Consider the following 27,114-nt stretch of genomic DNA (forward strand, 5'->3'; position numbering starts at 1 on the left):
GTAGCTTCGGGATGGAGAAGAAACTAGAAATTCGCATCGCCAGTTCCGGACACCCTAGGGCCGGCTAATGTGGGCTGTTAAGAATTTTGCAACTCCCTTGCTTTGTGGAAGGATTACAGATCTCATAAGCAGTCTGTTTTAAAAAATTCAAATGAAGAGTCCTCGGTGTCGAAAGGCAGTTTTTGGAATTCTAAATTCAACTAGCCCTTGCGCAAACCTGCATCAGTTGCTGCCCTAGGGCAGGGCCGGTTGCCCAGGGGCACCGGACACACTCTGGCCCCTGCTTCAGGGTCCGGCACAGCAACCGCCTTCCCATGACCTAGAAGTTTAGGGAAGCCACGTATCCAGTGAGTGTCAGCTGACAGACTGAATCACCAGAACTAAAGGAGAACACAGTCTAGCACTTCCCTAAACATTCTCTGATCAAGGAAAGCCAGAACTAGAGAGAACAAGGGTGGGGATGGAGGGGCTCAGAAGTGGGTGGAAGAAGGCATGCTATGAGGAGGGTTGGCAACAGTAATGGGGCACAGTCAAAGTGAAGCTAAAATGCCAAGCCTGCAGAAAGGGAAAGGCCAGAAAGAAGAAGCTAGCAAAGTTATTTACTAGCTACCCATGGAGGTCTCCAGCCTGAACAGGAGTCCCTGTTCTACACCCCATTGTCCTTACCAAAGGGCAGGATGAGAAGTGCCCTTGCCTACTGCACACTGGGGAGAGTGCCAAGAAAGTTGAAATCCACAGATGCCCTGGATTCTCATTTTCTTGAGAATGTTATTTTCATACAGAGACTGCATGGTGTGCCCACAAACACCCGTGTGGCCTCTGGGACCTGAAGAAAGCACATCTAGGGCTTTCCTCAGTTGAATTTTTAAAAACGTATTACATTCTTTTTAAACTGTATGCAAGCATGGAGATCAGAGGACAACAACCCACCATGTGGTTTTGGAGGCTCAAACGCAAGTGGTCAAGTTTGGTGTCAAGCTCTTTGGCCAGCTGAGCCATGTTGCCCACCCCTGCAGTTACTTTTTACAAAAGAGCCATCTGGTGTGTACTGTCAGGAAAAGAAGTTCATAAAACATTAAGTGAAAGAGCAAAAGAAAACAAATGACGAAGCAAAATATACATTGTTACATTATCGTAAGTATTCAAAGTAGCATGTTATATAGTGTATGTATCCACACTAGTGTAGAACATTAATATATTTCATAAAACATAGTAATATAAATATAGATGCTTCATATGCTGTGGATAATTATGAATATTCCTTCTCTTTGATATCTTTTGACTCAATTATTTCCATTCAGTACATATGCTTATGAGCAGAAGTGCTCGGTGATATGCTAATATATAATTGTCCTTAAAATTGCCTGTTTTCAAGAAGTGTATTGGGGCTGGTGAGATGGCTCAGTGGGTAAGAGCACCCGACTGCTCTTCTGAAGGTCCGGAGTTCAAATCCCAGCAACCACATGGTGGCTCACAACCATCTGTAATGAGATCTGACGCCCTCTTCTGGAGTGTCTGAAGACAGCTACAGTGTACTTATAATAAATAAATAAATAAATAAATAAATAAATAAATAAGAAGTTTATCGATTTACTGTATTTATTATATTCCATGGCTATAATGCACATACACCAATATATCTACGAATGCATAAATATAATGAAAACTTTTCTTTGCAACTACACTAGGCAGGTATGGAGGCAGAAAGTGAAGAGTTGTTTTTGGTTTTGGTTTTTTTGTTTTTGTTTTGTTTTTTTCCTTCTGCGTTGTTGAATCACTTTCAGGCATTCTACAGAAATATCGTGTTTACTTACTGCTGTTAAGTATGTCTCGTGAGCTTTAGTTTGCTTCCCTCTAAAGGGAGCCCTAAAAGGACTGAGGCTGAGCTGTAGGCTCAATTACAGCTATAAGAGTAGAAGATATGCCTCTATGTGATTTGCTGCTAATCTCTGTGGACAAAGGGGAATTGTAAGATAAACCCATCTCTTCACAAACAAGCTTGGGGCGTGTCTCAGTAAGGGACAAACAGGGATATGGGTAAAGGCAAGTTTCCAAACATGGAATGGTGTGAGCTCTACCACACTTTCAGGGTCCCTCCAAAGAGCACTGTCTATTTTCAGGGAGGTGGGGAGAACGGACAGGGACTGGATGCCAAGTGTAGGAGCTTTGTCAGTGTTGCATAAAGGAGGACAGGCATTGAAGATTCGTCCTAAGGGATGGGGAAATCTGTTGATTTGTAGATGAGCAAAATAGATATTATTGTGCCAGGGAAATGTTAGTGATCCCCAACAACACACACAGAAGCCCATCTGATGCAACTCACAGCAGTGTCTTCATTCTATTCTAGCTGGCTCAGGCTCTCCCCACCCCACCCCCAACGCCATGCAGGACTGTTTTAGAGGTGGGGGAAGCCCCGAATGTCTACTGGGGCAAAACTTTATAGTAAGCAGCAAACAGGGAGTACATGTGCAAGCATCTACTTGGAAAGCTCCTGTGGCCTTTAACATAACTGTCTGGTGCTGGGAGTCCTATCATAAACTTAACTTCTGCTCTCCTCTGCATTGGTGGTGGATAGGCAGGGGGTGGCCTTGTAACCTGGGAGTGCAGGTTTGTTGGGGAAATAACCTGGAGTTGTTGGTCTTGTCAGGGATTAGCCTAGAGACTGGAGCTAGGCTCCAGTTTTGTTGGAGGGCAACTTGGAAACTAATGCTAGGTACCAGCCTGTTAGTTTACCTGAGTTCAAACTTAGGTCAGGTTCTCTAAAATGGAGTCTGAATTTAAAAGCTTTGGCATCTCAATATCTCCCTCCCTCCCGTTCTCTCCCATTGTCTACCTACCAGTCTACTATGATTTTGTTGGGAAAAGTCTCCTGTCCACTTAGAAATAATTAAATAACCTGGAAATTGTAGCACAGGTGTACAATATCAGCACTTGGGCCATGGATGTGGGTAGATCAGGAGTTCAGAGCCACTGTCGTCTGCATGGAGAATTTGAAGCCAGCCTAGGATTACATGAAGCCCCGACTCAACAAAAGAAAGAGCTGGGCACCAGGCGTCAGTGGCACATGCCTTTAATCCCAGCACTCGGTTGACAGAAGCTGGCGAATCTGAGTTCAAAGCTAGCCTCATCTGTAGAGTGAGTTCTAGGACAGCCAGGGCTCCACCAAGAAGCAAGCCCTACAGCAAAACCAGACAAGATGAAACAAAACAAAACAAGAAAGAAAAGAAAGGAAGGAACGAATGTGTGCTTGAAACTGCAAAATGAGAGTTGTAGAACTCATATAAAATTAGAGTGTAAGGATGCTTTTATAAATTCCATGAAATTCTTAAAAACCTTTTTAACATTTTATATTTTATTAAAAATTAAATGATTAAAACTCCTGAACAATCATCCATCGTTATTAGAAAACAACGATAGTAAAAATATACTGAAATCATTTATGGCATTAAAAAATGAACCTCTCAACTAGTAAAGAGATTCTATCCAAGTTCAGATAAGCACAAATATAAAGATGCATGCTTCTTCAGACCTATATCTATCTATCTAGATATATTTTTTATTAATCTAGACACTTTACATTAAATTTTATATTTTCTTGAATTGTTTTTAAAATCCCCTCATTCTTTGGCTTGGGATAGATTACAGTTATCTTAATTCATGCAGTCGCTAACCTGTATTTGAATGTTTTTCTCAGAAGTGATTTTCCATTTTCAATTTTTACCAGACAGCCTATGATAAGAATCATTTACGGAAGTAGAATATTGTAAAATTGTATCCCCTGATACTTCCCTTTTTGGTCTACACAGCACCACCCTTACATGTGCATAATTTACTAACGTATGCATCCCATTTCACCTATAAATGAAATACGTTTAACACAGTCATGGAAATAAGTTCGTGGCAAAGGTTGATTTTAGATTCAGCAAGACCTCTGAGTTTTTAGATACCATTTAAGAGTATTTTGCTTTCCATTCAAAATGCCTAAATGATTAAAAATTGTACCTGTTTCCTATTTTTAATCCATTACTTTGCTGATACAATGAACACATTTCCAACTGCAAACCTCTGAAGGCAAACACAGCAGGGTTGCCATGAAATCACTTCGGTGGCTCTCTGAAAGGAAAAACAAATTATTTTGGAGTCACTACCTTATTGTCAGATGTGCTGTGAGCCACCCTTTTCAGACTTTGGGTTGAGCAGGAAACCATCAGATGGCACCTAGGGATTGATATGAAGTGAGCTGATTGGATGTGAGATCACAGTAGGTAGCTCTCTTAGCAATGGTGGACCACAGAGCAGCCAGCCAGGCACTGGTGAGCAGGATGGCAGCCACTCTCTCTCCAGACATCGAGAGCAGCTGCATGAAGACTGATATTTTCTCTGAAGTGCTTCCATAACTTATGATGAGAAATAGTTCAGATAAAGCCCCAAATGCTTTGGTGTGAGAAACTGAGCCCTAACCACATTCCCTAGGCAAAGAGGGTCACACTCCTTAGAGTGACCAACTGGAATGAAGTATTAATACAGCAGCCTGATCACTACTGATTTTCCTAGCATGTCCCTAGCATGTCCCATAGCTGCAGAAACTGGAGTGAAGAGAGTGAAATAGAAACTATCAAGTGGAACAAAGGTTTGAAGTCACTTCTGATTTGTCATTCTATATGAAAGAGCAGATCCAACTCTTCTCGTCACAGAGGGGTCAATTTTCAAGCATCTCTAAGCAGACAATGGCCCTCACTTCTTATAACAAGAAATGTCCTGAAAACAATCTATCATGTGTTTAAATGTGTATGTAGTAACATTTCCCTTTAGATTAATAAGATTCATTCACATTATTGTAATATAATTGTCTGATTAAAAGGGGAAAAGTATGCCGATTTAAGATGTTTTTATATGAGAATGAATCAGGAATAAGTACCAGAAAGGGGTCTGGCCTCCAACTGACATTTCTTTGTCTTCTTCACTCCCCTGACTGTAAGGGTCAGGTTGGACAATATAGTCGGAAGAATCCGGTGTAGGGGAAGGGCAGAGGGTAGAAGGACCTGCTGCCTTCAGCAAGGGCTCAGGGAGGCTGTGTTGAGGAAGTTACATCAGAGCAGAGATAGGTTGGGAAGATGTAAGTCAGGATTCTGATGTTCAAATTCCTCTGTCCAGTTGTCAAACAGGTCAACCTAAATGCCAATGTTGGACACGTATGCAAAGAATTTAATTATGCTTATATTCATCTTTAAATGTGGGCTACTTTTTAGAGCAGTGTCTACATTTGACAACAGAAAACTAGTTTACCATTGCATTTTAACACGATTGTCTTATAAGACATTTCTCTGATATTTACAACTAAACAGTCCATAACAAAGATATGAAAAATCTTGTCATTATGAAACCCATCACTTTATACATTGAATATACAGTAATTGTTTTAAAGTCAGCACAATGAATAGAAGAACCTGAATCATTTCTCAAATGGATAAATTGTCTCAAATATGACTGCTACTTAGTTTTGATGGAATGAATCACTAAAAGATTGAGACTGAAATGTACAGAATGGTATAGAGTTACAATGGCATCTTCTTAGGGAATGCACTAATACTATCTGTGTGCAAACACTAATTATAAATATGAAATTTAAGGGCACATTAGGGTCTTTTAGGCAAAGCCTAAAGCCCAAGGAACATCAGGCATGCTGCTCATAAGGTTAGGGAGTTCAACTTTTATTCTCTTTACAATGCTTTACAAGTCTGCAAAACCAAGTTACTTATTCGCTTGTGTTCCTCTCAGGTATTCTGCCGTCTCCTATTGCCAGGGAGATGACTATATATTCCAGTTAGTACTTGTTCCTCTGCTTTTCACGTGACAGATGGTGTGGCCAAGGCTTCATAACTTCTAGCAAGTCCATAATTCTGAAGCAGTAACATTACGAGGCCACTTGGAACCTCTTTCTTGCAGTCAGGGTTGCCCTCTGATAAGATTTGGGCAGATACTGTGAACCTGAAACACGAGATACACAGGTATTTGTGTTAAAAGATTAAAAATCAATCTCTAAAAAAAAGGCTGGTCTGTCTGTTTCCTGCGATGGTGCTTTGAAAAATAAAAATAGTTTATTTAATGTCACATTTGCATGAACTGCAAAGTCCCTATGCAAACATCAGCATGTAGAATCCTGACTAAGGGGAAGGTATCCCTCCCTCAACCAAACCCAGGTGCATTCTCCCACAGCTGAAGGGTTTGCAGAAACTTTCTCCACAGGGGTCTGTGTCTAGGGCTGAGGAAGATGGGAAGGCTGGTCCTTCTGACCTGGAGCAGTGGTGCCTGCCATGACACATATACCCCATTCCTGGAGATAGTTATCCCAATTTATTTTCCTACCACAAAACAAGCCCAAAGCTAAGACAGTAGCTCCCGATGGTCTTTGTTCTGGATGCAGAGTTAACAAGGAAGCCACATGCCTGTTTCCCAGGCAAAAAGAAAATAAACCCTTAGAGGTGCAGAAACATGTCCCTTAGGAACCTTTGGTCTCATGTCTGGAAATGCAAAAGATCTCTAAGCACCAATGAGGATAGTGATAAAAGAATATGCTGATTGAATATTTGAAAGATTAACCATGCATATTTAAACCTAACCCAGAGCCCAGCTCTCTCTTCATCTCAACCCCTCTTTGCCCTAAAAACTCGCTAGACATGTGTACTTGGCATGGTGCAATCAACACATCCAAAGGAAGCTAATTAGAGCCTTTCAATTTGATCTTCCATCATCCCCAGGACTAGCCACCCACTCAGTCCTGTTGGTCAGATGCCCTGACCAGCCCATATCCCCCAAAGCAGTGGGATAACTTCCTCAACTTGCGGGTGGTGGCATCAGGATGGAAATAGAATAGATCTGCACATCACATGCTACGCTCGCTCTGAGGACAGAAATGCGGTACACTTTAAAAATCAAATCATCACTGGTTCCTATCCCCACCAGGACTGTCTTTCGCCTCTAGCGCTCTAGGCCCACCTGCACTGCAACCCAGTGAACAGGTCTCTATTAATTTTCTCAAGCACTGCCTCATTAGATTTTCAGAGAGGATCCAGAATAAGGGCTTCATTTAGAAGAAAGGAAAACAAAATAGGAGGAAGAGACAGTGGCCTCTCTGGAGGCAGCTGCTCCTTTGCTCCTTTGCTTGAGGGGAATGAGGTTTTGATTCATTAAGAGCACTTCTGCCTTTGCCACTCGGCCGTCAGCAGCAGATAGGTGATGGTCTGGCCTAGTATCTGAGCTCAGGCCAACCACGGATCACATGCACTTGGCTGTTCTTCCTGTGTGATCAAAGCAGAGCTTAAAGTCTCACATAGCACCATTGTGAGCTCTCTCTCTCTCTCTCTCTCTCTCTCTCTCTCTCTCTCTCTCTCTCTCTCTCTCTCTCTCCCTCTCTCTCTCTCCCTCTCTCTCTCTCTCTGTGTCCATGTTGCCCCCTGCTAGTCCTCACCCCTCTTCTTTGACACCCTCACTGTGTAGCCCAGGGTGATCCCCATCTTTCCATTCCCCTGCCTCAGCCTCTTGAGGGTCAGGATGGCTGCAGTATGTCACCACACCCAGCTTCTACTATTTGTCTTTACCTGTCAAAATACTTTGACCCGTCCAAGTGTGAGCCACAAACTCCACGGGTGTCAGGGAGCCTTTTCGAGGTGTGTCTGACTGTCAGGAGAAAGAGGAAAAAGAATCAGAGGGATGAATTGTATCGTTTTCAATTCTTATTTAAAACTGAAATCAGAGCTAACACAGCACCTACCCGGAATGTGTGTGTTGTGCTGGGCCTTGAAAGCTGTTCCAATACAATGGTCCTTTCTCGAAGGGGTGACCGTTCGATGCTGTCAGGCATTGCGCTGAACACACGGCTTTGTGGGTGCCTTCCCCTGTACTAAGTGGGAGATAATATGTTCTTCTTAAGAAGAAACACAATTCTTAGGACAACAAAAAGCGACCTATAAATGTTCCAATCATTCATTCATGTAGTCGATCACACACTTAATCAAACATTTTCATTGACACATTGCTAGCTGTGTTAAGGTTTGCTATGGAAACATCTAAACCTGAGTCTGTGTGTTGAGTATGTATTCACATCACTAAATTTAGCAAAACTGTAATACAACAGGGGGTAAATGAGATCCAGAGAAATAAATAGTGCATTTTTGAAGCATCGGACTTGTTCATGTGACAGCTGTCATCATTGATTACTTTGTCCCAGGATTAAACAGCTTAGCTCCATAGGGGCTTGCTTTCTGGAAAGGGTCCTATTGATGTGTGAGAGACAAACATAGTTGGTTTTCTCCCTTTCTGCTTTATGTTCCTATAAGCAGGACCCCTCTGTCCTGCGTATACAAGTTCCCTATATCAGAGTAAGAGAGGGGTCACTGTAAGCCTGGGAGAGGCCTGGATACACACTCTGCCAACAGCACTTTTTCCCAGGCCTACAATTGAATGGCTGAGCTGGGCTGGGGTTCTGCCCTGCTCAAGCACAGAAAAGATTAGCTGTAAAAGATTAGCTATGAAGCAGATATAAAGGACATCATAATTTACTGAGCTCTTAATTTGTGCCAGGCATTTAAAATTTATGAATGTGTCTAATGCTTATAAGGACTCCTGGATAAAGGGATGGCTGTTTCTCTTCTAAAGAAGAAAGGGTCCCTGAAGTAACTTGTCAAATCTCCGGCTCTGTGTGGCCACACTGAAGCGCAGAGCTGCCTGCCTCTTGCCCTTTGAGCTCTTCTGTTTACTAACTACACCAGCCAGTTTCTGGTCTTTCCTTTGCACCTGGACTTTCTAGTTTAGATCAAGCTGAGATTTTACTTCATGAAACAGTGTATCAGCCTTGTAGGCCACTTTATTTCTAGAAGCAGATTAGGAAGGCACGTAGAATACAGCTAACTAGGTCACCCTTACGGAGGACTCACTTTTCTGGATGTGCCAAGATTGTTTTCCCACAGACTACATAAATGGTTACAATTATAACGCAACTGGTCTTACAGAAACAGGGCGGGACCCTGAGGCTGCCGTGTTGGGCTCCCCAGTCTCAGAGCCTATTGGGGGTAACCGGCTCCGGGAGGTTTGCACTGCTGCTGGGGAAGGCAGGTAGTCAATGCCAGTTTGCCTGTAAAGACAACAACATAACAACTGAACACCAGAGTACACAGAAGGGAAGGGCGCAATCTAAGCTTCTGAGTGCAACGGCTTCCAAAACAGTGCTCAGGACAGCAAGCTGCATTGCTGCATGTCAGAAACGAAGCTAGGGCAACGAGCTCCACTCATGCTGACCTAAGTGGTTAGCAGTAATATCAACCTCATATCTCCTGAGTGGCCAGAGATGTTGAGTAGTGTGTAGGAGAGGTGTTCAGGACAGATCCTCCCCTTGGATCTGACAGTGAGAGTGAGATTCGTGCAATGCAGTGGGATTCAGCATACAGCCAGGTGCTGTGAGAGATCCTGAATATTAATATGGAAGATACTAAAGGGCAATGTGGAATTCGTGAGAGACTGTTGTCTGGTGGGAGAACGCTAGCCACCAGGAAGAAACCAAACCTGTTCTCTACATTTTTTTTTTCATCGATTTGATGCTAGGATGTCAAAGTGATGCTTTTGCATCCATCTCTGTCTCATGCTGTGTTTATGGACCAGACGTAAGCTCTCTACCACTGCTCTAGCACCATGCCTGCCTGCCTGCCTGTCTCCTGCCAAGACAATCACGGATTCCAACCCTCTGGAGCCATGAGCCATAATAAATGTTTCCTTTTGTAATTTGCCTTGGTATGACGTCTCTTCATGGCAACGGAAAAGTAACTAAGACAGGTGCTATAGATGCTTTCTGCAAAGTTCAACTGACCAACTGCTGGCAGCAGATCTTGCCCCCAGCTCCTGCCGGGACCTGAGGGCTGCCTCTCTACAGTCTCTGGTTTATCAGTGGAGCCTGTGGCACTTGGTCCAGGAAGTGGACTCCAAGTTGGGGCACCAGCTGGCAGGTCCCAAGTTGAGCTTCCTAGTGCCCTGATGTTTTGTAACAAAGACATTTTCAACTTCTTTCAGCCTGTTTCCTCATTTTAGACTTGGAGGTAACATAAGTTTTTAGTATAGAAAAAACTATATAGTACAGTTTACTTGGATGTTAGATCATTTTAAAAGTCAACAGACAGCTGTTATTAAGATATTTCCTGACAAACAAGCAGGTCAGCAGGATGCTCCTTGCAGCCTCTAATGTTATTTTCTATGTAAAAGCGATTTACTTTCTTTCAAGTTTATGAATGTTTTGCCTGCAGGTATCAAATGCATGCAGTACCCCTAGCCGTCAGAAGAGAGCATCAGATCAAACTGGAGCCATAGTGTAAGTAAGGTGCCCTGTGGATGTTGGGAGTGGATTCCCTGTCCTCTGGAAGAGTAGCCAGTGCTCTGAACCACTGAGCCACCTCTCTAGGCCCTGTATTGTATTGTATTGTATTGTATTGTATTGTATTGTATTGTATTGTATTGTATTGTATCATATCGTATCCTATCGTATTGTATTAAGCATTTTTTATATAACCCAGCTGTAGTTTAATGATGGGGATACTTTGAGCAATGCATCCGCAGGCCATCCTGTCATTGCATAAACACCACACTGTGGACCTACACAAGCAGCTCTGCTGCCAAGAGTCAATGCAATTGCTGTCATACATTTTTGCTCTGCAGTCTATTGGAGCATCATTGTCCAAAGCATGATTGTGCATTGCCTTGCTAAAACCTTTCAATTAAAAAAAGCATTTTGTAATTTAGAAGCACTAATTATCAGTTTTACAGATGGGGCCACTACATTTAATCCAAGCTCACTCCACCTTCAGTTTAACTTTCCGAGTTGCCTAAGCTGAGGTCATTTGCTTCGCTTCCAACAGTGTAGGTAACTGTCTACTACCTACACTGCAGGAGCAAAATCAAACACAGGAACCCATTAGAAAAATCTGGTGTAAAGTCTGATGGAAGGTCCTTTCTCCTGAGCCATTAACCCTAAGAGACAATCACCCCTGGCCTTTCCAGCTGTACACTGCCAAGAACGAAACAAAGACTTACAGTTTGGTTCCTCTCAGAATTTCATCACTGTAGACAGTGGGGGTTTTCAGCCTCTGTGGGTCTGAGGCAATTGAAGGCAGTCTCCTGTGCACTGGTGTCTTCTTGACTGAAGTCTGTGGCCCTCGGGCATCTAGAATTCGGCCAAGTCGGTGCCGGGAAGATGCTCCGACCCCTCCTCCAGGCAGTTTGTCATCTTGGTCATTTCTGGGGAAGGAAAATCACGTTAGTTACTCGTACCTAAGTTTGCTAGAGTAGGAAGCACAATGGCACACAGATTCCACTCTCTTTGGAGAATATGTTGAAGGAACGGACCTCTCTACTGCTGTGTCAGTGAAGAGCAGAGGGGAAAGGGTTAGTAGTCCAATAATGAAGCTCAAAGGATAAAGAACTCACATCTCTGCTCCCGTTTCTTCGTCTCTTCTAACCTAGTACTCAGTAGTGATAACTCTGTGGCTGATAATAAAAGAATCTGTTTTTGTCCTTGCATGCAGGGTAATTCTTCCTTAACACTTACTGTGTTCTATCTGCAGAATAAGTGGGTCTCTGCTGGAGTGGTTTGGCTTGAATCGTCATCACACCGCTCAAGTCACTGTAGAAGTTGCTGGAGAAGCGATGGAGCTGAGGAAACTGAAAGCAGAATGGTACATACCATCACCAAGCGATACCAGAGCTATTCATGGATTTGATACCTGACGGTATCAAATGCATGCAGTACCCATAGCGGCCAGTAGAGGGAGACAGCTCAAACTGGAGCTGTAGTGTAAGTAAGGTGCCCTTACCAGCAGGCAGCAAAGGACAGAATCTTAGCTAGTGAGAGGAGCTAGTGTAACAACGTAGCAGTTTAAAAATAAAGCCATAGTCCTCTACTGTAGGTGTGTTGGGGGCCTCATATCAGCTGGTGTATGCTACCTGGTCTATGTTCATTCAGAGATGATGCACCTAACCCTCAAGAGACTGGAGGCCCCAGGGAGTTTAGAGGTCAGGTGGGGTGGGAGGTGGGGAGGAGGTATGGGATGTGGAACAGTCGGAGGCTGAACGGGTGGGGGTGGGGGGACAGGGAATAAAATATGGAGTGTAAAAAAAGTAAATTAATTAATTTAAAAAAAAAACAGTACTAGAAGCCGTTTTAAACTGTCTGGGGGTTTAGTTGTGAGAACTTAGTCATTTTATAAGAAAAGTCCCATTGGTGATTCCCTGCCAGCACCCTCTTGTAATTTGAAACAGTGTACATGCGCAAGGTCATGTCTACAGCATCCATAATTAGCTGACATTTGTTCTTGATTTAAAGGCCGATGCATGATAGCGTTGTTATATGGATAACACTTGCTTTTGTTAAAAGCCTGGGAAAGTATTATAACTAAAAAAAATAAAATAAAACCATGGGTATAGCCATCTGTATAGAATTCATCTTCATATGAGACAGCCCAAGGAACGTTACATGGGATGGATCGGAGATGGAAAGCCGTGGCAACTTCGAAATTCACTTCCAAACAGGAGAAGCAAAGAAGAGTTATCCTAAGGGTATGCTAGAGAGCAAAGCTAGCCCAGCAGACTCCACAAAACTTAATGCCTCAAGCAGTTTAAGTAAATGGAATATATAAATAACGTGCAATTGTAACAGAAGCCAACAAGGAGTGTCTACTTGATGCTACACCATAGTAAACAAATTATTATTATTATTATTATTATTTATTATTATTGCCTTTAATCTTTTTTTACAGTCCAGTCATTATCCCCCTCCCATTCTGCCCTCTGACAGTTCCTCATCCCATTCTTCCTCCCCTATTCTCCATCTTACCCTGCGCCTGTCTCCACACTCCCACACCCCCACACACACCCTGCCAGGCCTCCCCATTCCCTGGGGTCTCAAGTCTCTCAAGGGTGAGGTGCATCTTCTCTCACTGAGGCCCGACCAGGCAGTCCTCTGCTGTTTCTGTGTCGGGGCCTTATATGAGCTAGTATGGCTGCCTGGTTGGTGGCTCCGTGTCTGAGAGATCTCAGGGGTCCTGGGAGGTTGAGACTGCTGGTCTTCAGTAGTAAATAACTGAAGTCCCTCTTGACCCTGAACTACAAACACCATTCGGGCCTGCTTCCTTTTGGTCTTACCTTACGATGGTTTTCTGTTTACGGTCTCCCAGCTAGATGTGTGGGTTTGCCTCTTGGTTGTTTTGCTTTGTTTTCTCGGGTTAACAAATCTTATTCATCATTTGGGCTTAATTTATGCTTAGCCAGCTTTGTAAAAGACATGATTTTTTTCCCCCTCTGAACAACACAAATCTTATGATCTAAAGCAATTTAATTAAATGGGTTATATACATAGCTGGTGGTTATAACAAAAGACAACACCAAGTGTCTGCTTGATACCGCACACTAAAAAATGAATTAAATCCATTAATTCTTAGAGCGTCCAACCGTACAAATGTCACAGAAATGACAGTGAGTTTTGCAAGAAAGGGACTCCCACCATGTCAGGCTGCAAACGTACATATACCCTATATGTAAAGCACAAACCCTCAGCCCCTCTACCAGCAAATGTACCACTTCTTCCTCTGTGTGTGTGTGTATGTGTGGGTGAGGAGTAATGGCGTGTAGCTCAAGAACAAAAATGTCAAACGATCTTTTTACTCTCCTCCCTAACACAAGACAGACGGGATTCAACGTCATGTTGAGACTCCCAGATACCCTGAAGACCTCCCACGAACAAGCCAATCCTCTCTGGCCTCACCCGCGACTCCATCTTTAAATAAAGACTAAATTACGGAAGACTGCATTGAAGGCTCGCATGCAGATTCTGCGCTGTGAGCTCTCTCGCGTTTCTGGAATTCTTAGACCATATATCCTTATCCGCAACATACAGAAACTAATGCATAGAAGAGTTAACGCACGAGGCAATACTCCATGAAAGTCTCTGAATTTCAAAAACCCCAATTTTGCTTCAGAGCCCTGTGGTTTCCAGTATTCTGTCATTTAAGCACTCAGTCCAAATACTAGTCTAGATACATCCGTTTTCACTGACACCTGGGCTGAAATGGCCTAGGCCTAACCCCAAACTTCACCCATCCTATCCATCTCTTCATGTTCCTGCTCACGCTTCACCCTGAAAAAGCTCACAATTCTCTCAAGTCTTTAATTTCCTCCTTCTCTGTAGTGGGTTGGCCTAAAGCTGCTTGTATTCTAATGCTAATGTTGGTTCCTCAAGACTGGTTGCCCCAGAGATGAGAGACCCCATAGGTAGACTAAGTGACCCTGCTCCCCCCCCCCCCAAGTTAATTCTGATTGGTAAATAAAGATACCAACAGCCAATAGCTGGGAGAAGAGACATAGGCGGGGTTTAGGGTTCCTGGGCTTGGGGTTGGAGGAGAACCAGGAGGGGAAAAAGGGGAAGGAGGAGGAGAAGCCACCATGGGTTAGGTGAGTTCAAGAGAACATGGCCCTGAGAGCTGGCTAACTGGAGTTAAGAGCAGCCATATAAAGCATACTAAAGAGTAATCAGGGTTATCGATAGGAAAGTAGATTCTAGTAGCATAGAAGGTTGATATCTGCCCAGCTCTTGTGCTGTTTAAGGTTTATTGTAAATATAAAGGTTGTGTGTGTGTCTTTTATCGGAAAACTAAATGATCAAAGGTGGGGAAGAAGAAACCCAGGGTCAAGATTAAAATTTTCTACAATATCTCCTTCCGTCTCCTTCCCTCCCTTCCTCCCTCCCCCATTCCTCACAGACTGTGTGACATCCCACCCTGTGTTATAGTTTCATCTCATTAAGTTAGCGACTAGTTTCGCTCATCCATGCATCTTTCGCAAAGTATCTAATCGGGAACATGCATTAAAAGCAATGAATGAGTGTTCCATGAGCTGTCCAGTGTCCCCAACCACAGAAGGGTGTGAGGTTCATTAGGGAATGAGGTAAATAAAATGGCTTTCCCCACAAACAGACACAAAGGCATAAGAATAAAGGAACAGAGAGACGGTTGTCAGTGCACATACCTGGGGTGGGTTAAAGTGGGGAGCCAAGGATGGCTGGAGCGTATCAGAGCTTCGGGATGGGGGGACACTGCAAACATCGGTGCTGAGACGGGACATGAGCACGTGTGGAGATCTGTTCTCAGCTACTTTTAGTTTTTCCTTATGTTTTTTCCCACCTGTGTCAACAGAAAATAACAAGAAATATGTGTCCTTAGTTACCATGAGTTTATGCTATAGACATTGACTAAACAACCTTGAAGCAGAAGGCAGAGACTCCAGTGAACAACAGGCTACAGTGATGGTCTTATCAATGGTGGAAGAACAGATTACATCGTGGGGCAAACGAGTGTCTCCAGAGCAAGGATGTCCCTTCTATGTGATTAAAGATTGCCTGTGTATAAGGCAGAATGGCTACTTCTCATTTCAGTCATGTTTTGGGTCCAGCCTAGACATGAGGTGTGGCATAAGAACGCTGTGGCTATGTGGTCTTTTCTATTCTTTCCCGGAGGCCAAACTCTGTAAAGCAGTACCTGTGAGTGCAGATTCCCAGGTTTTTCTAATGAGGTCTTCCAGGATTTCTACCACATTGGTCCACACGTGGTCAAACACTTCTGCTGCCACAGCATCTCTGATGCAGTCATCAGGGGAAATGGGAGGAAGCCCATGGCGATGCCTCTTCCTGCCACGGAGTGCTGGGCTTTGTCCAAGATGCTCATCTCCACTAGGATGAAACTCATTCTAATTAGTAGAATAGCCAGGGTTAGGGTTGAAATAGTTACCTATGTGCTTTTTATCTATCCACTTACCTACCTACCTACCTACCTACCTACCTATCCATATATCTATCTATCTATCTATCTATCTATCTATCTATCTATCTATCTATCTACCTATCAATCTATCTATCTGTCATCTATTTATCTATCTATCTATCAATCTTTCTGTCTATCACCTATCTATATTTCAATCATCTATCTATCTATTACATATTTATCATCAATCTTGTAAACATATACATTATAAACATGTATGTAACCATATATAATCAATAAATATAACATTCTCTTGTTAGTGAATCCATTGTTATTTTCAATTATAAGTCAACAGAACTGGGAAACACCCAACAGACAAGGAACAAAAATGACTCTTCGCTGATCTCTTTTATTCTTTGTCTCTGAGTCTCCATTACTTTATTTCTGCTGTGAGCTCCGTTATTACTTCAACTATCTGGGGACTGAGTTTATTCTGTCCTTTCATGTGTAAAATCAGCTTACTGAAAGTCTGTCTTTATTTCTAGGTATTCCTTCCTTTATTTCTAAACACAGACGTTTAGTGCTACCCAGTAGATACAGTGCCACCATCGCTGCCTTTTGAGCTGCTGTTCTCGAGGACCGTCCATTTTACTGCGCTGTGCTGCAGCCTATGTTTGTCTTGAGATGAACTGTTCGGGAGCATCTGTGTAGTTTCTCCCTTAATGAATTCTCTGGATTTCCTATTGATTTCTATTTCAATGCCATGATGATCAGAAAAGATGCTCGATAGGACTGATAGTTTCTAGGACTTGATTCAGTACCTGGTTACTTTTTAATATATTGATTTTTTTAGTCATGAGAAAAAAAATTATGATATGGCACTATTGTTTAAAACAAAGTATTCATTTAGCACCAAGATGGGAACTTCCTTTTTATCCCCACGAAGCTAAGTGGAGGGAACCTGGAGCCCCAAGGCACAAGGCTCCAATGTCCTTGTTCACTGTCACTAGCATGCTAGACAAAACCCTTTCTTCCTATTTACCACGTTGTTGAGAAGAAAGAATGCCTAGCTCTAACACTTACATGTCCTACCAAGATCTAACCTCTTTGGGGTATATTTCCCTCAAAAGAATAGGTATTTCTCATAAGTAACAAATACACAAAATATTAAAAGCATATGATGAATTGACATTATACTATGAAGTATGGAAAATAAAATTCAATTTACTCCTGCTTTCTGTCGAAGGCAAAATATTCTTCAATGTTTCCATCCACATGGTACACCTCTTCTTTCAGGGATGAGCATGATGTGAGGTCAGCCGATTCCGTGCCATCAGGGTCTGTCAGGGCTGAGGCTGAGTGTACCTCAGGGACTATCTGAGAGCCAGAGATACACAGCCTAGAAGCGAAAACATTTTACATGGGAGTTTGTACAACACAAGAATGTAATGCTTGCATGCCAGTGGTAGACTTCTAAGTTATCTACAAGATATACAGTCTCTGAGACATCCCCAAATATTACTTTTATCAGGACACCTATTTTCTGAACCAGTGTGTGTGTGTGTGTGTGTGTGTGTGTGTGTGTGTGTGTGTGTGTGGTGTGAATGTGGAAGCCAGAGGACAACTTGGACAACTTTGGGTCTTGATTCGAGAGATATCCACCTTGTATTTTGAGACAGGTTCTCTCATTAGCCTGGACCTTGCCAAAGAGCGTGGGCTGCTTAGCCACTGAGCTCCAAGGACTTGTCTACCCCCAACCTTTCCAGCACTGAAATTAACAGGTTCCTTTAGCCACACCCACATTTCTTCTAAAACATTTAACCCCAGAGATCCTTTAAAAGCTTAAAGGCTTCCTGAGGTCATAAACCGGTACGTGCAACTCCATCCTCCTTTCAGGTCCGAACCAATGTCCGAACCACCCCCACATTCATAAGTGACATTAAAGGGATTCATCAAAATATGAATTTCGTCAGTGAACGAAAGACAACTGGATGAAACTTCCATGTCTTTGGCTTGTGCCTTGAGGCTTAGGACCCATCACAATGAAGTGTTTGATTTTGAGTTGGGTTTTACCTTTCATAGTCTTTGAAACATACACCAACATGACTTCCCCTGTGCTTATACATTTATTCAATGTGCGGTTTGCCTATATGCACACACACAGACAGATCTAAAGACAAAGCATCGATCTAGTATCAGAACGTTTTGGGAAAAGCACTGTGCCTGCGCCCAATTGAAATCTTGACCTTCATGTAAATTACTTAGAGCCGAGGCTCATGGAAGAGTTAAATATGGGGAGGAGAGCTACGTTAAAGTTAACAAGTATTTTTGGGTTAGGTTTCTGAGACAGAGTTGATGTAGCCCAGGTTTGCCTTAAGCTTGAAAAGTAGCTGAGGATTACTGAATCCCTCTGCTTATTCCTTTCATGTTTAGATTAACACTACCATGTTGGTTACAATTTTTTTTTGTACAAGCAACACATAAACTTACTCTCTGCTGCTGCTGGTGTGGTCAGGGACATGAGGTAAAGCTTCGTGAGTAGCAGAACTAGGCAGGCTCCCCTGGAAATGTTGGAAGCCTTCATCGGTGGGTGGGACGAGCTGTCTTCCTACCACCCTGCAAGAGAAGAAAAGATAAGAGGCTGGGAGGTTCTTTTATCAGACAAGGGGAAAAAATTTCATGATTTTAAACAGAGGATGCATTACTGGTTCTGAAGGGTACACAGGATATGGCGTAGTGAGCACTGGGTTGAGAGACTCATCATAGTGTTGGAGAGCGGCAGACTCCGTTTAGTCTGAACTAAAAGGGTGAGCTGATGTGTCCAGCCCCTTCGCCACTTATTTCGTTTATTGATTGATCAGGTGCAAATCAGAATCATAGTTAGCTTGAGAGAGTGATGAATGGCTTAGAGAGAACGAATGATCAACCTGAAGACCTAGGGCAGTGTTTATCAACCTATGGGTCACTACTTTGTGGGTTGTATATCAGACTTTTACACTGTGATTCATAACAGTAGCAAAAACACAGTTATAAAATAGCAACAAAATAAATTTATAGTTGGGGGTCACTACAACATGAGGAGTTGTATTAAAGGGTCACAGCAATGGGAAGGATAAGAAGCACTGTTCTAAGCAAGGCTCAGAGAAACTCACTACAGACTGACATTTGCATAGGCCTAGTGAGTAAAAAAATCCATAAACCTACACTGTTTTTCTTATTAGATATTTTCTTTATATACATTTCAAATGCTATCCCAAAAGTTCCCTATACCCTCCCTCCGCCCTGCTCCCCTATCCACCCACTCCTGCTTCTTGGCCCTGACATTCCCCTGCACTGGAGCATATAGAGTTTGCAATACCAAGGGGCCTCTCTTCCCAGTGATGGCCGACTAGGCCATCTTCTGCTACATATGCAGCTAGAGACATGAGTTCTGGGGGTACTGGTTAGTTCATATTGTTGTTCCACTTATAGGGTTGCAGACCCCTTCAGCTCCTTGGGTACTTTCTCTAGCTTCTCCATTGGGGGCCCTGTGTTCCATCTGATAAATGACTGTGAACATCCACTTCTGTATTTGCCAGGCACTGCCAAAACGTACACTCTTGGCTTGTGTTCTTTCTCTTTGTGTAGCTTCCCTTCTTCATTTTTCTATGAAAATTAAGATGATGGTGAGAGACACAAGTCTGAGCTCCTGACCTTGGGGAAGTGCACCATGCTCAGAAAAGTGACCTGACCAACCACTTCTCCACCACCCACATCATGGTCTGAAGGCGGGAGGTCATATGAAGAATTGTTTAAAACTGCCTAGGCAAGACTTCTTTGGCATTGGGTATTTGTGGGGACTTCTTTGGCATTGGGTATTTGTGGGGTTTTGTTTTCGGTTGTTATTGTTTATTTGTCTTTAAAGCATGGTTTCACTATGTATCCAATGCTGGCTTTCAATTCCCCCTCCTACCTCAACCTCCTGAATACTAGGCTTATAAGCATCCATTACCATACCTGGCTAAGATGATGTTTTTTAAGTTCCAATGCCAAGCTAATGAGAAAAGCCAAGTATGTGTCCATTAGTGTTCCAAACCATTCTGCTCAGCTCAGAACCTGAGAACACTAAAATGGATTCCCCCCTTTCCTCTAATAAAAGAGAAGACAGCAACGGTTCCCCCCCAAATCTATGCATCTTGAATATAAAAACTAATAAATGTCTCCTTTGGTATGAAGAAAAGTAAGGAGGGATGGTTAGTCTGAGCCTATCTAGCAAGTTTTTCAGCGAGTGATCACTTAGTCCCTGGAGCACTACCATTCTCCCACCCGCACCCCCAACCCCCACACCACACCACCTACTCTCCCTCACTCCTACACTGAGGCTCTCAGTGGTGACAGGTGCCTGCCACTCACACAGAGAGAACTCAGAGATGAAGGGATGGACACTCTTCAGAGTTTTGCAACCATCAATGTCTCTGAGAACGCATCTCTCTGAGAATGACCTAGATTTCCTTCCGACAAGTTAAAAGGCAAGTTTGCCTTGGGACCTAAGACTAAGTTCTGGATAAATACTCTGGGTGAAAGTTCTCAGTTACAGTGTGTTGGCAGGATAAAGGAGAATCGGTTGTGCGTACATCAGAACCCCATTCCGGATGATGCTTCTGTACCTGAGATGGAGGGACCTTCTTGCCCATTCGCTGCATTCAGCCAGGAGATTCTGGGTCTGGGGACTCACTTTCCCTTCAAATAGCAGTTCCTCAACCTCCCAAAACAGCTGGTGGACTTTCTGTGCACTGACTTTGTCAAATTCCTGAAAGAGAAATTCATATTCAAATACACCATCAATCTATGTCCACCGTCATCCACCTGATCTCAGGACATAGACATCTCACTAACGCTACAGAGCACAGGCTTTGTAATCAATATTTATGCATCGGAGGGCACTAAATAAGAGGAAGTAAAACAAGATAAAATGGTGGGCTCCGTAGTGAGATAGACCAGTATACTAATTTTTACTTTTCTGATCAGTGATATCCTATATTAAATCGCACATTTATTAATTGTTAAATAAAGGTAAGAGTTACAACATCAATTATGAGATCATTTAAGATTCCTTATAGATAGAGATGCACAACTTTATATAGCCAGCATCTTGGGGAGTGGGGGTGGGGGGTATGACAAAGGAGATGAGATTCTGCAAATCTTATTGAAACCAGAACTGTAGCTATTGTAGCTAAATATCTCACTCACCTGAGAATCTCATAGTCACAGAAAACCCAAAGTAGAGTTAGTGTTGATGGCTTGTCTCAGACCAAGGCAAATGTAAGATACCTGGCTTAGATTTCTAAAGGCACAGGGTACAGGTGGGGGTGCCAGGGTCCTCTAATCATGGAGGTATCTTACAGTGTTTGCTTTCCCAAAACTTTCTCTTACTTGCAGTTGTCACTGTGGAGGCTGTGTCTAGCCATACAGTACTATTAAAAAGTTAGGTACAGTAAAATGACAGGCAGGAGTGTAAAGTGGGAGAAGGAAAATAATCAACAGCTAAGACTCTGAGCTACGCATTAATCAGTTTTCTCTACATTTTTGACATTTTGATATTTTCTAATGTATAAATTCATAAATATATGATATATATGATATACATTGTAATGCTTAGATAAATAGTAAATAGATTCTTTTTGAACATAAGAAACGATTCTTAGGGCTGTGGTGATAGTGCATTGTGTAATGTGAGGCTCGTTTGGATCCCTAGCATCCGATTGAAAGCTGGTGGGTAGGAGCATGCATCTGTAATTTTAGTTGGGGGAAGGGGTCAGGTTCGTGGGGAGGGGCTGGTCTCAGTTCAGTGAGAGTCTCTGCCCCCCCCAAACAAAAACAAAAAACTCCCAAACAAACAAACAAACAAACAAATTGAGGAGAGTGGTAGAGAAAGATATTCAAAGTTGACCTCCGACCTCTGAATGGCATCACAGTTAAGTGTGTGCCCTCTCGCACAAACACACAAATAAATAAATGACTGGAAAGTAATTCTCCATAGACCATCCCCACGAGGTTGTTGAAACTATCAAAAGACATACATCATCTCTCCAAGAAGAAACCGAGCTCCGCTCCGTAGACAATCCCGTGGTAGAGCTCTGTGTAGAAGAGCCAGGCCATGAGTTGTGGGCCTCTGTGGGCGTCCGGCTCCCACTGGATGAAAATGATGAGGGGGACTCGCTGCAGGAAGGAACACGGAGATGGTGTGAGCTGGGAATTCTACCCAGGCCTGACTTCTCTGCTCAGGCCCGCTTCCTCAATGTCCCCTTAGACGTATTTGTAAAGTTCACAGACAGATGGTTTAACGATCATTTTTGTCATGTATCATTTTACATGATCAAAAACAAAACCGTATTACTGATCCCGACCCGTCCCCACATTTACTCTGCACGTGTTTGCTTGGGTCAGCATTTTAAATGATTGTTTCTTACCTGGCGAATTTATCAATGGCTTTCTGCACGTTTCTCGTAAAATTCGTAGGTAAAGGATCTTTGCTCTTTTCAGAGCTCTGCTTCCTGAGTCCTTCCGAGAGCCCCCTTCTGAGAAGAAAGGAAAACAGGGAAGTCTATAATGTGATCACATTGGTTTGTAATGCCCCTCTCTTCAGGGTCACTCCTCTTCCTTGCCACAGAGGCTTCGGAACGCCTTGTTTTCTATTTGTCTTAGAATCAAGGTTGCCAGTAAGCTACAGGAATATTTACATAATCTGAAAATATAGTAACAATCGTGAAAAAGCCAAAAAACACAAAGTTGTCCAGAATAGTTGACTATACTTCTGACAGTTCGTTCGCAAGGCCTAAGGCTCAGTTGGTAACCGGAGAATGAGCTAGGGTCCTGCTGTTCTTTAACCAGGTCCCTTATAAAACCCACTGAGCATGCCACTCAGAGGGCATTAATCCCTTATCAATTCTGAAACCCACCAAAGGATCTGAATCACTTAGAAGTCATTCAAACATGTAATTTTACTACTGTCTGGTGTGCATTCTGTATTTTCAAGGGCTCAAAATATTAAAATTTAATGAAAACTTAAAGTATCTAAAAATCTGAGTAAACTATTAAACCAGTGTGGCCCAGTTCATGTTAATCATTAAATAAAACATTTACTTCCCCTTTATCAAAATATCTTCATGTTTAGCAGTGAGCCATTTGTCTTGCTAGTAGAAATCATAAATTCCATATAAGTAAAGCAAACTTAAGATGGGGGTGGGGAGGCTTGAACTTTCAGTAATTCAAACAAAGACAACATTTGGCATGCTTTAAAGATAAAAGCTGGCTTTGCTTTTAATTAAAATAGTAGCTAACTTTTAACATTTGAGTTTTTAATATAAATGGAAAATACCCTGCCTTTACATACCTACTTAAAATTCACTGAAGAGAAAGGGATTCTTTTAAAAATTAATACTTATCTGCAGAGATTAGCTAAGAATATCTGCCATCTACTGATGTGGTTTTTGTACAATGATTAACAGAATGGTGTTATTTTCCATTCCTACTACCTGTCTGTCTTATGTTCAGTTAAATAATTCTGAGGCAAAGATATTAAAAAGAAGCAGAAAAAAGAACTTAGCATACTGCAAGATTTTATGCTCTCTCTCTCTCTCTCTCTCTCTCTCTCTCTCTCTCTCTCTCTCTGTCTGTCTGTCTGTCTCGTTGCTTGGGCTTGAATCCAGAAGGTCTTTGTGTAAGGCAAATGCTCTGCCACTGAGCCACTCCCTCCACCCAGCTCCCATGCCGATAAAACACTTTCTATTAGCACTGTTCAGATGTTTCTAAGTTGACTTTAAAATCACATTGTGATTCAACTTTTAGGTAATCATAGAAATTCTTATAAACTAGCCTTTCAAAGACCAACTAAATATTATGTCGAGTAGCTGTATTTTGAACAGTAAGGAGCTTAAGTTAGATTCGAGCTAACATGCCATCCAGTTGGATGATGGCGTCCATGATGGGAGACTAGCAGTTTTCTCTCTGAGGCCTTCTTCATAGCAGACTCACCCATGGACTTCTCTTCCCTGTGGCTCAACACACACACACATCTGCAAACTAACAACACAGCAGCCATCTTCCCCTCGTCCTAGAAGCATCGATCCCAAGTGCATGGAGCAGATAGGATGCAGCTCACCACAAGATGGAGAGTGCTGACATGGCATTCTAAGTATCCTTTGCTTCTTGGGCTATGTTATTATTAGGGTTTAGTCCTTCGGTTTCTCTGTTCTCTAGCCAAACACTGGTTCCATGCATAACTTTGAACATCTTAATCCCCTGTGAACTGTCCACTCCTTGGACTAAATATGCAAACTTACAGGACATATCCTATCCTGTAAGTACTTTAGAACTTATACCCTGTGCAATGTCTGTTAAACTCATGATACTCAATACCTAGACATTTGACAGTTTTATGTTAGTCCTTTCCTTATGCTTACATTCTAGAGCTAGGAACAGTTTTCTTGTGTGCACCTTTGAAACCAATATGTGGGCTCTCCTGAGGTGGGCTAAATGGAGCCATAACGCACACACGTGGGAGTTAGGCTCAATACTGATCTCCAGGAGTTCCTCCAGAGACTCCACATAGTCTGGTTTGATTGATTGATTGATTGATTGATTGATTGATTGATTGATTGATTTAGGTGGATTTCTGAGAACCTGCAAACCTGGCCGGGGTGGGGGGGATGTCAAACTGCCCCGTGGAGGTACAAGTAACAGTCCATACACCCTTCAAAACACCATTTCTCTGTCCGAAAGGAGTATTTGAAGTAGATACAGTCTTTAGATTAAAATGCAGGATAGTCAAGTGTGTGTGTGTGTATGTGTGTTGTTTTCTTTCTGTGTGCTGGAAGTTGAGCAAGGGCCTCTTCATGCAAGCCAGGCAAGCACTCTACCCCTGAGTTAAAACCAGCAGGGATCTGGTTTTCAACTGTGTAGCCAACATACCCAAGGGGAGAGGAATAATCCTTCGAAATCTAAGAAGCTACCTTAGTTCTGGGGACTGTACCTTCTGGTACGCGGTAATGAGTCTCTGAGTGAAGAAGCGACGTCACTTGGGAAGGCCTGCTGGTGCCAGCATGCTACAATTTCATGAATGAATGCCGGAAGGAACGCACACACCAGATGTATTTTGCCTTTGCAGGCAGGGGGAAAAAATCACGCACTTCTCACAAAACCAAGCCATAATCTAGAACTCGTTACACCCAGCCGGGGTGAACTTACCCAATTACAATCAACCTCAGGCTCTGGCTCTTGTCCCACAGGCCGGGCCGGGAGCCTCGGGGCCTGGGCAGCACTGTGCGGTGGTTGTCCGCGCCGTTCTCACGCAGGGCAAGGGCTGCAGCATGTCCCCGGATCCCCGGGACCTCAGCTCCGCGCCCGCCCAGCCCTGAGCCCCGAGCCCCGCTAGCGCTGAACCCGCGGAGTGTCCGGGACCAGCGAGCCGGCAGAGACGGAGCCAGGGGCGCTGGCGGGGCCCATGGGCGCGGCGGATCCCGGGGCTCCGGGCACGGCTTCCGGCTCCGGACCCTCAGATCCAACAGAGGCTGGATGCCACAGCGAGGTCTCTCAATTCTCCCATCCTTCCTGCCTCCTGCCTCGGCCCGGGCTGCAGTGGGCAGAATCGTGGCTAGCACTCCCCGCCCCTTCCCGCCCTCTCTGGCCAGGACCTCCGGAAAAGCTGGCCACTGCTTCTGCAGATCAGATTTCTATATCCAGAGACCAGAGGATTTGGTGGTCTCCCTGAGCCAACCCCACAGTCCTCTCTAAAATACTGATTTTTCAAGCCCTGATATTTCCAGCCTAGCTTCTCCAACATAGCATTTAGAATCCTGAGAGAAAGGCAAAGAACTGTACAAGATTTCACATCCTTCCTGCCAGCATCAATGAGATGCAAGGTTTCAGGTGAGAAGGCAAAGAGAGGTTTAAAATAACCAAGGCCTCGATCTAGTAAATGCAAGATTAATCAGAGCTTTAGGTCTGATAATACACAAGATCAGAGCATCCTTTGCTGTGTAGTCTCTGCTTCTGCAAACAGATCCTCAAAGTCACACAAACCAGTCATTTTACTGTAAGCCACAGAGCGTCTTTGCTGATCGACTCATTGGTTTATTAATGCATGTGTTTGTTTCCTTGCGTGTTTTGAGATGGTCTCTCTCCTTGTAGCCCAAGTTGGTCAGGGACTGACTATGTAGCCAAGGCTAGTTCCAACCATAGAGATCCTGTTGTTTCAGCCTCTTGAGTGACCCCTGGGGATTCGAAAGTGAATTACCACAATCATTTGTGTGTGTGTGTGTGTGTGTGTGTGTGTGTGTGTGTGCATATGAGTGTATGTACAAATGCATGTGCATGCATGTGTGTCTGTATGTGTGTGAATGTGTGTGCATGGGTGTCCGTCCCAGATATCTACTTTTAAATATCAATATATCACAAACGTATTCCTGGAATGAAACAGTAGTTCTAGACCTACGCAGATCCGTGGTAAACTGCTTCTCTGGAGGCCTGAGTGCAACCTCCATCTGCACAAAAATCAAACTTAAAAACACCAAGGTTGAGGCCCCATGATCGTCCCCCACCCTTTCATGTTAGCATGCCCAGTATTGGTACCCTCAAAGAGCTACAGGCAACTAAGAAATGCTGAAAGAGGGAGAAATAGCCTTCCTCAGGGTAGAGCCCCCAAATGGTTATCCACTAACAAATGGTCAGTCTTAAAATCATATACATCGAAGTAATATTATATGGACCGAGCAGATTTTATTTATGTAATTAGGAACATTTATACATATATACATACACTTATATAGACATCTGTATATATAAGAACAATTTGAAAAAAAATAAATGTGGCCTTAATTTGAGAGTGAGAAGGGTCAGGGGAGGAAAGAGATGGGTTAAATAATGTATATGTATTTTAATTTAAAAATATTTTTTAAAAGACTGAAAACTTATTTCCACATGTTCACAATCTGCAGAATTCAGATATGCTGTCAAGACTTGCTTTCTGTTCCTTGTGAGGTGGCTCAGATTTTTGCCTGGTGGCTGATGGGGTCTGGAGGATCCACGAGGACTTCATGCAGGTGTGCACCCAATTAGATCGAGAAGTGACTCATGTGTGGCTAAAAGCCTGCTTTTAGTTGAACATCCCTTTTGTGAAGTCTCAAGACTTCAAATAGTTCCTCCAGCAGGATGGCTACCAAACAACACAGTCACATGGGACACCAAGAAACTAGACACTGTCCACTCCATCAAAGCCCGGCCTGACTCCGGGTGGTGACACTTCTGATACATACTATAATTAAAGCGGTCATGGAAATTGAAGGCGTGG

General features: G+C 43.2%; 1 protein-coding gene and 1 long non-coding RNA gene across 5 annotated transcripts in view; one reads left to right on the forward strand and one right to left on the reverse strand.

The window, feature by feature from the left end:
• The window catches only part of Gm30504, a 233,251-nt gene extending 222,899 nt beyond the window's left edge, over positions 1 to 10,352 (forward strand). For all 3 annotated transcript variants that reach the window (XR_870400.2, XR_870401.2, XR_003947541.1), the window contains one exon: positions 10,290 to 10,352. This is a non-coding gene — a long non-coding RNA (predicted gene, 30504). The remainder of the gene's footprint in view (positions 1 to 10,289) is intronic.
• The window catches only part of Fam149a (family with sequence similarity 149, member A), a 45,577-nt gene continuing 21,793 nt past the window's right edge, over positions 3,331 to 27,114 (reverse strand). Inside the window, exons 2-14 of one of the 2 annotated variants that reach the window (NM_153535.2) lie at positions 22,238 to 22,345; positions 21,848 to 21,986; positions 20,435 to 20,577; positions 18,279 to 18,404; positions 17,017 to 17,187; positions 15,567 to 15,757; positions 15,058 to 15,212; positions 11,588 to 11,700; positions 11,074 to 11,277; positions 9,007 to 9,130; positions 7,772 to 7,900; positions 7,599 to 7,677; positions 3,331 to 5,988 (exon numbers count right to left, since the gene is read on the reverse strand). In NM_153535.2, coding sequence (NP_705763.1) covers positions 5,915 to 5,988; positions 7,599 to 7,677; positions 7,772 to 7,900; positions 9,007 to 9,130; positions 11,074 to 11,277; positions 11,588 to 11,700; positions 15,058 to 15,212; positions 15,567 to 15,757; positions 17,017 to 17,187; positions 18,279 to 18,404; positions 20,435 to 20,577; positions 21,848 to 21,986; positions 22,238 to 22,345 — 1,756 coding nt within the window. In that variant the 3' untranslated portion in view covers positions 3,331 to 5,914. Of the gene's footprint in view, positions 5,989 to 7,598; positions 7,678 to 7,771; positions 7,901 to 8,997; positions 9,131 to 11,073; positions 11,278 to 11,587; positions 11,701 to 15,057; positions 15,213 to 15,566; positions 15,758 to 17,016; positions 17,188 to 18,278; positions 18,405 to 20,434; positions 20,578 to 21,847; positions 21,987 to 22,237; positions 22,346 to 27,114 lie in introns of both variants that reach the window. The other variant, XM_011242184.1, reaches the window with a different exon arrangement.

Source organism: Mus musculus, chromosome 8 (genome assembly GCF_000001635.26).
Source record: "Mus musculus strain C57BL/6J chromosome 8, GRCm38.p6 C57BL/6J".
Taxonomy (NCBI): domain Eukaryota; kingdom Metazoa; phylum Chordata; class Mammalia; order Rodentia; family Muridae; genus Mus; species Mus musculus.